The sequence below is a fragment of the Sinocyclocheilus anshuiensis genome, unplaced genomic scaffold, assembly GCF_001515605.1.
Source record: "Sinocyclocheilus anshuiensis isolate Anshui unplaced genomic scaffold, SAMN03320099.WGS_v1.1 scaffold2192, whole genome shotgun sequence".
Classification (NCBI taxonomy): domain Eukaryota; kingdom Metazoa; phylum Chordata; class Actinopteri; order Cypriniformes; family Cyprinidae; genus Sinocyclocheilus; species Sinocyclocheilus anshuiensis.
This window is the reverse complement of record NW_015542463.1, coordinates 207,530-218,534: the sequence shown is the minus strand read 5'-3', so window position 1 is coordinate 218,534 and position 11,005 is coordinate 207,530. Positions and strand designations below refer to the sequence as shown.

At 36.6% G+C, this 11,005-nt stretch overlaps 1 protein-coding gene across 5 annotated transcripts in view; it reads right to left on the bottom strand.

Annotated features, from left to right (window-relative positions):
• ncoa2 (nuclear receptor coactivator 2) overlaps positions 1 to 11,005 on the bottom strand; it is a 113,900-nt gene that overhangs the window by 13,159 nt on the left and 89,736 nt on the right. For all 5 annotated transcript variants that reach the window (XM_016493318.1, XM_016493321.1, XM_016493322.1 and 2 more), the window contains 5 exons: positions 6,545 to 6,740; positions 3,178 to 3,378; positions 1,054 to 1,293; positions 810 to 939; positions 458 to 620 (listed from right to left, as the gene is read on the bottom strand). In XM_016493318.1, the coding sequence (XP_016348804.1) occupies positions 458 to 620; positions 810 to 939; positions 1,054 to 1,293; positions 3,178 to 3,378; positions 6,545 to 6,740 (930 nt within the window). The remainder of the gene's footprint in view (positions 1 to 457; positions 621 to 809; positions 940 to 1,053; positions 1,294 to 3,177; positions 3,379 to 6,544; positions 6,741 to 11,005) is intronic.

Sequence of the window (11,005 nt, the reverse complement as noted above, 5' to 3'; positions counted from 1 at the left end):
GCCAAAAAAAAAAAAAAAAAAAAAATCAAGTTTGTTGCATCACTAGTATTTTGATACTATAAAAAAAATCTATGGTTTTCATTATTTAATGCAAGTTTAAACAAACTCTCATGAAAACAAGTTTTTATTACAGTCACCGTTTAAATGTTTATATTTTTAACAACAAATTGGAGTAGAAACAATTATATCATTAAAGAGTTGATATAAAAACTAACTCGGGTGCAATTTAAATGTTTGATATGAGTGCTGATTTTTTGAGTAAATCTGATTAATTAGCTGATTAATAAAAACTCATTTTTGATAGCAAGTAGTAAGAACATTTGATTAATTAATAGATATTTAAATAAAGTTTAATTTTGGTTTTGGTGTATGGTAAAAAAATAATTTCGGTGCATCACTAGTATTTTGATTGGTCAATATGGTTAAAGAAAAAAAGAGACAAAAGTGTTCAACCTACCTGTCCCACTAAAGCCGGGATGCCTAGAGCACGGTCAATCTCCTCTAGGCCGTCAAAATCTTTGAGAACCGTGTAGAGCTGGCTGAGCAAAGTACCCTCATCAGCTGGACCCTCAGAGGCAGGAGGGCACAGAACATCCTCCTGAGAACCGCTATACATAGAGCTTACAGAGACGAGAGACTCTCATTAAAGAACTGAGACTTGAATGATGGGATATCCCATCACATATTACATCTAAGTGTATTTGTCTAGTTATTTTCTTACGGAAGGACAAAATCAACAAGTGCACACAGCACACACCTCCAATAAAGTGGAGGACCTAACAATAGTGACACTAATAAATGCTGTTTACCTGTTCTGGTTCCCAAATGGCACCGGCTCTATAGGCATCACACTGTCTGGCCATGGAGCCGTCTGATTGGGTGGTGCCTGTTGCTGGGGAAACTGGTGGCCAGCCATGCCCACGTCCATGTTTGACTGGGCTGAGGAAGAAACAGCAGATGATAAAACATGATTTAAACTGCAGAAAACACCCGTTTTAATTGTAAATAATCACCCACTAAAAAATCTACTCTTCCTGCTCTATGTGTTTTTACCATTGGGCATCATCTGGGACTGAAGCATCTGTCTGGGTCCAGGCTGGCTGTTGGGCCTCATGGGCATGCCTGCTCCAGAGTTGGGCACCATGCGAGAGTGGAGCGCCCCCTGCGGGAGAGAGTGCTGGCCGGCGGGAGCAGTTGTGACGGGTGAGGCCGCGTTACCGACGGGACCGGGACCTTGTGCGCCCCAACCGTCCTGTTGCATACCTACACGGGGACCGTTATTACCCATCACTCCTTTAAGAAATAGAAAGAGAAGGGCTTTCAATTTGAAGGTAACTTTTATTAAATACAAATAATGCGATCATTTTTTAATATTCAGTGAGAATTTACACTACTGTTCAAAAGTTTGTGGACAGTGACACCTCTTTTAAAAGAAATAAACACTTTTATTCAACTAGAATGAATTAAATTGATCAAAAGTGACAGTATAGACATTTATAATGTTAAAAAGGATGGTAAACCTTTAGAATAGGGACCAATTCTTTCTATTAACTAGTTGTTTATTAGCATGCCTATTAATAACTTTAATTAGTTTATTAGTACTTATAAAGCATATATTCTGCATTACCATATTCTACATCCCAAATTTTGCTACAAGTTTGATTGCAACATATAATAATTGCTGCTAATAGTGTTCATCGTCTGTTTGATTACGTCTTTAATTGATTTTTCCGTACATTTCTGCCATATATACATTAACTGACAGTCACCACTGATAAGCTACTACTAAATATATTATAGAAACTTAATTTTCAGTAAAGTTGCTTTGCAGCGATTTGTATCGTGAAAAGCGCTATACAAATAAACTTGAATTGAATTAATCCTACCCAATACCTAAACTAAACCTTACTAACTATTAATAAGCAGCAAATTAGTAGTTTACTGAGGCATAGTTAATGGTTTTAATAGCGAGAATTGGACCTTAAAATAAAGTGTGACCAAAAGGATTATTTAAAGATAAAATAGAAATAGAAAATTAAAATAGAATTATTAAAATATAAAAAATAAGTTTAAATAGTAATATTATAATACTGTTTTATTTAATTGGGTTGTGAAATTTGGCAAATTAGTAGTTTATTGAGGCAAAAGTCGTAGTTAATGGTTTGTTGATAATATTATTCAGTGGAAAAACAACATTATTCTATAAGTGGAGAAAAGGGTTATTTTTTATGAAAGGTAATGAAAACTTTTTTTCTTTTATAAAAACATGCACTTATAAATGGTGCATAATAACACCACAGACATTTTGTGTGAAACGAAATACATCACTATTAATTTCTTGCCTCAATAAACTCCTAATTTGCTGCTTATTAATAGTTAGTAAGGTAGTTGTTAAGTTTATGTATTGGGTAGGATTAGGGATGTAGAATATAGTCATGCAGAATATGTGCTTTATAAGTACTAATAAACAGCCAATATGTTAATAATAGTCATGCTAATAAGCAACTAGTTAATAGTGAGAATTGTTCCCTATACTAATGTGTTATCAAATTGTCTAAAAATAAGGCACAATGTTATATGTTTTGCAACATGTCTGTATGTTTTGTAAAGCTTGTCTGACATAGCAACAGTATCAAAGACCTAAGCTAAGGGTCAACTGAAAAAATCAGATATAAAAAATAGTGGTATATATCATTTCATACTCAGAAATGTGATATTTAAAAATCCGACCACCCAAAAAACATGTTGACATGATCACACCAGAAGCCCTGCTATTCTTTCCTAAGGTTATGAGTCATTCATATCTAGCCGCTCACAGTCTCACCTTATGTGCACATTCAGTTGCAAGTGAATGCAACCCACTACACACACAAACAAAAGCTGCAAAGAGGGGCTTGCTTTTGATCTGACAACAGTTTTGTGTCGTTTTACACATTTGTCTTCCTCTCAGCCAACAGCGTCATGCTTGACTGTGCATTACTGATCACGCTGAAACTTTGGTTTGTACATGGTCGGTGCGGCACTGGAACTTTCCTCTCATTGTAGGTGTTAAGTGTGGGGGAAGCCCTTTGTTCTGCAGCATATGCACAGACAAACTTCACTTCTGTCCTTTATTTTTTTTGTTATTGCATCAGTAGCACTGAAGTGCGCTGCATTTCTGACCCCAGCTAAACTCACCTGCATTGACCATGTTGGGCTGATTAGGCATGACACTGTGGTTTCCCATCATGCCTTGCTGCTGCATGAGCGAGTAGGGGCTGTTGTTCCTCATCAGAGGGTACTGACCCTGAGCGCCTTTAGCAGGCATGTTCATATCCAAAGACACGCTTCTGACCGGAGGAGCTCTGCCGGGCTGACCTGGTCGCTGAGCACTGAAAACTATGAACACAAACAGCAAATAACTAAATAAATGACAAAATTGAAAAAATAACTTATAACTGGTTTACAGAAATTACACAAACTTTCAAAAACTTGGAGTTGAAGACTTTGTCTCTTATGCTCACCAAAGTTGCATTTATATAATCAAAATACAGTAAAAACAATAAGATTCAAAGTACAATACAACAGTTTTCTAGTAGTATAATAATAGGCTGACTGGTGCCTAAAAATATTTCTTATTATCAGTGTTCAAAATACATGTGCTTATTGATATTTCTGTGGACACTGAGATACAGGATTCTCTGATAAATAAATAAAGTTGAACAGCATTTAATTGAAATAGATATATTTTGTATATAATCTTTTGTAATCATTATCTTGTAACAAGAATCTTGTGCATTATCTTTTGTAACTATATATGCATTTAGTGTTACTTTTGATAAATGTAACGTGTCCTTGCTTGAAAAAGTAATAATTTCTTGACCCTAAACTTTTGAATGGTAGTGTAGGGAAAATTAGTGTTGAAAAATGAGTGAATGATTCTGTAAAATGTGTGCTGTTTATTATAAGCATTATAACATGGTTTGTGTGTAAACACTAAGGTTTGTACTAAAAGTAGTCGACTTGTCAGTGTTTAGCTCATGTAAATGACTAAACGCACACAAACTGTGTAACATTAGTGGTCTTTGCCATTTCTGGCAAGTCTCCGATGACAGTGCGTGAGAGAGTATCCACACAGCTGAAATGATGCAGGTGTGAAGCAAACGCGTCATGAGAAACTCATGTTCCACCAGCTTAGAGTTTCGGTCAGCCTCTGGGCATACTTGAATAGTTTCAGGGTGTTTCACAAAAATGATGACAAGTAAACGTAAAGCACTATGGGTTCACCCATTTTCAGGCTTGTGTAATTCCAAATATGTTTTTGCAAATGCATTGGGATGCTGTTCGTGGACACAGGAATTTTCCTTCTGCTGTCACCTTGTAAACAACTGCAAATAAAATCCAAGACTACTCCGTGAAACTCCTTGTAAACATACATTCACATTTACTATTGGATATGATTATGATGTCAGAGCTGGTTAAAGGTGACATACAGTCGTCCTAAAGGAAGTTGATTACACAATATAAGGCAAAGCTCAAACCAATGTGTTAAATTGGTCTACTCTCGTTCAAGAGGGAGTGTGTGCATAAATATAAGCGATAAGGCAATTATATGACCATTTCTACACAAGCAAGCATGCTTGTGAAGAACTTGCAATATTTATGCATTTGTTCACTTGTTGTCTTTTAAAGTGCAGTTAAATTAGCTACATTTAACATGAAAAAATGTACACTGTACATTATCAATAGTGTTGAGATGAAGCACAGCTCACACAGAAGTCACTTTCACCAAGTAGCTTTTTGATGGTCAGTACAGCGAATTTGCATAATTGTTTTTGCCCTCACACAGATTCCTATTGGAATGACTGGATTTCATGACCTGATTTACAGTCTGGACAAATTGACGCAAGTTAACACTGTCTGCAGATTTGAGTGGACAGATTTCACAGAAAATCACGTAATGTACAATGGACCGATTTTTTCAGCTTCAGACATTCAGCTGGAGGATATCAAACGTATTTGATTTTTTGAGGCAATTTTAGAGCACACATTGTTCATTTGCTATACATCTCCTAGAAATGAGGCACGTTTCTGCATGAGTTTGTTGCGTTTAGAACAACTTGAAAGTCGGGTAGTGTGTGAACCTCACAGGGCATTTACATGACACCATTTTCAACTAAAAACAGAAGATTTGTATGCATTTTAGCCAGTCATTTACACAACAAGTGTTTTAGGGGCCTGAAAATGCAAACTTTTGTAAACGGGTTTTAAAATGCACGTTTTTGAAAACTATATTGTTTACCATCTATATGTAAGCTACAAAAATGACAATTTGTGAAAACAGTGAAGTCATGCACATGCATATTACGTTGTTCAGTCTATAGGCATGTGCGCAGTGTTGTTATACAAAGTGACCGCCAACTACTGGCCTGGCATAATACACCATTTTTAGTAATTTTTGCGGATCATTTACGAACGTCAACAACCAGTGAATGGAGGATGCCGTGAGCCGTTTTTGTTGTGTGTTGTGAGTTTCGTGATAACGGAGATGGAATGTAAATGCACAATTTACGCAACTGAAAGAGCATGAAGCTCTGACTAAGGGTCCTTGCACACCGAGTCCAAAATTTTCGTATGTATTTTTTCGTATTCGTCATCCTTTCCTATCAAAATGCTTTTTACGGATGCGAAAACACAGAAAAACAAACCTGACCCGATTTTTTATTTTTATGACGGACGAAAGTTTCGAAGGCAGTGTGTAAATGTGATTGACACAATGTGAGGTCGTATTTATTTTTTAATGTGTGAGAATTTCAGACTCGGTGTGCAATGACCTTTAATCTCCTATAACAACTTGCAGTGTTATATATCATCGAGACTGAGAAAAGAACACAACGCTGCAGACAACAGGTAGCTAAATGCCGGTATCATTGTTTTCCATGTTCGTGGAGTTCATGGCTTTTAAAAAATGCCAGGTAGCTGGTGTTTCGCATGTGCTTGGTCAATCAACATACACTTATGTATGTTGCCTGGTTTCTCCCAAGGTTTTTTCTCCATTCTGTCACCGATGGAGTTTTGGTTCCTTGCCGCTGTCGCCTCTGGCTTGCTTAGTTGGGGACACTTCATTTCCAGCGATACCGTTGACTTGATTGCAAAGATACTATTTAAACTAAGCTGGATGTTGACATCACTGAATTCAATGATGAACTGTCTTTAACTGAAAAATTTTATGTTTACTATTGTCATTTTGCATTATTGACACACTATTTTCCTAATTAATGCTGTTCAGTTGCTTTGACACAATCTGTATTGTTAAAAGCGCTATATAAATAAAGGTGACTTGACTTGACTTGACTTATGTCACTGGTAGTTCCTATAGAACTGTTTTAGACCGATCAATGATGTGTGAACGTACCCTCAGTCGTTTAGTTTTTCTTTGCAACTGTTTACCAATTTGGCAAGCACATAATGCCAAGTGTTTTTAAATCTGTTCAGAAGTCGTGTACTTTACTCCAGCCATTGGCTGAAAACTGTAGGAGAATGTGTGTGTGTGTGTGTTACTCACTCTGTTGGCCCACAGCCTGCAGTGCTCTCTGTTGCTGGGGACCCATGCTGGCTCCACCCTCTCCAGTCATCTGCAGGATGTCATTGATGATTGACTGCTTGTCCACAGCAGCAGGCATAGACACAGGCCGGGAATCTGAGAACAGGCCCGGCTGACTGTTTTGTAGATCATCCAGAATATCATCCAGCTCGCTCGACTGCAAACACACAAGGGAATTCCTTTAGCTTAGTATTTTCATTAGTCTAATCAGTTTGTAGTCTAATAAGATATCAAAAATGTGTTTGTCAAGGTCAAATTTCTGGTGGGTTTTGTATGCACATGAAAATATCCTCTTGTGCATAACATTCCAATGCATCTTATCATACATAACAACATAGTTACAAGGTTTGGTATCTCAGTCTTGTGGATTTAGAGCTCAGCAGGGAAACGCTGGAGAGTTCGAAGTCTGCCTGCTGAAACACACCCCTCTCCCTCTCACATGTACACACACACACAGGGCTGGAATCTAGGACACACTTCACACTGAGTTAAAGGAGGCTAGCTGAACACCACTCCATTTGCCATGGTTTGGTTACCATCTTTAAACCCTAGATTGCTTCTCCATCAGAGCAAGATCTTCTAAATGCACACAGGCAAACACACTCTGCACGGCCTGGAACGCAGCTTGACTTTAAATACATCATCGATCTGACTTTAAATCTTTTCATCTCCATCATAAGCTTTTAAAAATATTTATTACCTTAGAAATCTAAATGCACACTTGGCTGTAGTGCACTACAGTTCTGATGTATCTGTTGCATTTGAAACATCTGCCCTAATGCATTGCAACTTTTTTATTCTGGCTTGAGTTTGACAAAGTCCAACTCGGCCTGTTGAGATAAAGAAACCTTCTTACAGCAGTGCATTTCAGATAAACAATGTCAACTCGAAGATTCAGAACTGTACTTTTGCTTATCCAAGGCTGTCGTCGTCTATCAGAAAAGACTAAAAATGCATACAACTTCTACTAAATGACACTAAATAAATGCTAAATCAAGTGTCCCCTACACAAGCACTTTACATTTGTAGATATAAACATTTATGCTGGTTAATATTATAGATCTTAGGAGAACGCCAGTTTTGGAACTTTTAATAAACATGCATTAAAGTCCTTAAGCCACCACAAGGGGGCAGCACACGTGACATCTATATTACAATCAGGACAGCACAAGACAGACTTATCTATCTATCTATCTATCTATCTATCTATCTATCTATCATTTGCATGATTCCATTTATAATAAATAATTTATATAACTTGTATAGATATATATGAAATGACTAAATATGTATTTATTTTCGTGATTATCTACATATATGGAAGGTATTCTCTGTCAACTTTAAATAAATCAATTTAATTATAAAAATTAAAATGAAAACCAGATTAACAATTTCATTATAGAAAAATACACGCAAAATATGTAATTTTAAAATTAGGTAAAACTGAGCAAAAAACAGACAATACTGTGTTTAAAATATAACAATATTAACTTCATATTTACTGAATTGTATAAAATCACATTTGCACTCATGGTATTCAGACATAAACAGCAATTGTGTGATATGCTCGATGGCTGCTCTCTTGAATCAAACCTGCTGCTGATTATTCACTGTCCATGCATCTCACAGGCTGCTTGTTTCAGCCTTTCTCTCCTCTTCTTTCCAATTATCACTCCCTGCTCTCTCTCCTGTGTATTATCTGTGTGCACTCGCTCAGTCCAGACAGGAAGGTGCCTGTGCATTAGCATGGATTCTTTATATCGCACTGAGCTGCACCTTCATGGATCACTTTCTCACCAGTGGAAGCGCTGACGTCAGCGTGATGTTGAGCCAATAGTGGAAAAGCTCCCTGCGTGGAGATCTATGAGAGCTGTGTTTCTCATCAGCTACCAGTAGAACTATCTGACATATTCCACTATAATTTACACTTTTGGATGTGGGTCGTTGATAAATGACGTCCATGAACTTTGACTGTTAACATCACAATTTTAAGTTGAATTGCATATGAACATACAAGAGAAAGTGTATATTTAGAGGTTCTGTGACTGGCAGTAATTTATTTCTTTTTTAAAACAAGTTTTTAACCATTTTAAATCACTTTTTGCAGTTCACTTTAACAGTCTTAAGGCATGGCAAATTAAATCTATTATTATTATTGGGTCACACTGCAGTCTTCAGTGTCACATGATCTTCAGAAATCATTCTAATATGCTGACTTGGTTCTCCAGAAACAAAATTCTTATTATTATTCTCAATGCTGAACAGCTTAATATTTTTTTGTGGAAACTGAGATACATTTTTTCCAGGACTCTCTGATGAATAGAAAGTTCAAAAGAACAGCATTTCAAATATTTGAAATAGAAATAATCTGTAACATTATAAATGTCTTTACTGTCAAATGTAATGCATCTTACTGGCCCTGAACTTTAAAAAAGAATGAGAAAAATGCTGTTTAAAAGTCAAATATGTTACACTACTTGACAATTTATGACAACTAAAAGAAGTTTTCTGATGTGTTAAGCGAATTCTCGATAAGTTGCAAGCAAAAATTCAACCTTCAACCTTTTTTAGGTTAATGACCTTTAGTGGACAGACTGACAAATGAAGAACCACCATTAAGTACTGTCTAACATTTAGTGTTGCATTATAAGCTTGGAATATAATAACATGACTACTATACCATATTAATATATTTAAACACTTATTTTAATGGGTCGTAACCTTGTGTATTACACTGTAACTTTACCCAATACATTTGAATGTAGGTTGGAGAATGAATCATTTAGCATAACTTTAGCTTTAGCTGAATTTCATATAATATTGTTTCAATGCAATTATTTTTCTGAAAAATAAGATAGCACAATAACTGCTGCTATGCAGTACTGCAGAGGACCCCTGTGGTTGTGGACCCCCTGATGAAGAGCCCTAAAGAAATGCTATGAATGCCAAACTTCCACCGTTAGTCCAAGTGCGAAATAAGATATCAGTGCTGGTTTGATGGGGCGGAGGGCAGTTAGTCGTGTAGACAGGAGCAGGACCGAGGGGGTAAGAGGGGTTACAGGGTTAATTGGTACACAGAGGAACCACCAATAAAGCGACAGTGTCAGGGTGGGGACAGCTGTCTGCACCGCTTGTGTGTGTGTGCAACCGAGGAATGGTGTCAGGGTGCCGATTAGAGCTCTGTGAGGGGTTGGGAAGGGCAGAGGAGTGACACCCTATCCTGAGTCACACTTCCTGCTGCAGAGACACACACACACACACACACACCTCCGCAAGCGCATCAGACTGTAACACACATACAAAGCACATCTATAGAAGCACACTCAGGGAAAGACAAACCATCGCTGCCACAAATAGAAACATCATTCTCTGTATGAGTATGTAGACACAAAAGCGCAAAAAAACCTAGCAATGTTTCCAGCGGGTTGCTTAGCTGTCTGCTTATTTATGCTATAACTAAAAGTGAACGTTATAAATTTAATTATTTGGAACGCTCTACATAGAGTAGGCAGCAACAAAATAGTGCTGCTCACCATTTAATTTAGTATTATCATTGAGACACCATTAAAGTTGTTTTTTTAATACTTCAAAATTAGTTATTTTTGTATATGTTAAGTTTTAATTGCAATGCAAGCTTTAGTAATTTTGTTGTGTCCATTTTTTAATGTCTTTCTCTCTCTCGTACCCACTGTATATATATATATATAGGCTCTCTCTCTCTCTATATATATATATATCAGTGGCGTTCCGTCCATATAAGCTGCGAATGCTCCGCATACCCAGGCCATTTGAGAGAACAAGTTCACGGGATAAGTCATATAAACATGATTATAAGTTGATCCCTTGTCATTTGAAATGTAACTTAAAGCTTAAAGATGTAAGAACAATGTATTTATTCATAATTTAAAATATAATTTATAATTCAGTCAAAACAAAATAATATTGGGAAAAAAGGTCAATTTATAATTATATTAATTTGTTTTTAACTATATATTTTATCTTATTGGATGATTTATAATATTTATCAATACTTTTTTTCTCCATCAGTCATCTTGTACAATAACAGGAGTGAGAATGAGGTCAGAAATCAACTATGTATCATACAATATGTTATATACTGGGCATTCCATTTCAAACATAGCCTTTCACTGAGCTCGTTGCAATGCATTATGGGATTGCCTTTTCCATGAAGCATGCATGAGATGCAAATCTGGCCAAAACAAGCTGTCTTATAAGAAAGACATTGTAATGTCACTGCCTACCTTTTAGAACAGCGTTTGCATCTTAACTGTGCTTATGGTGCTGTAAAATGCTGTTGAGCTACACAGCTGCTTTGAAACAGAGCAAGAGAGATGCAAACTGGGACATACAGGATGTAAAAGAGACTGTGAGAGATTGAATGATCAATAGGTTGAGCGAGAG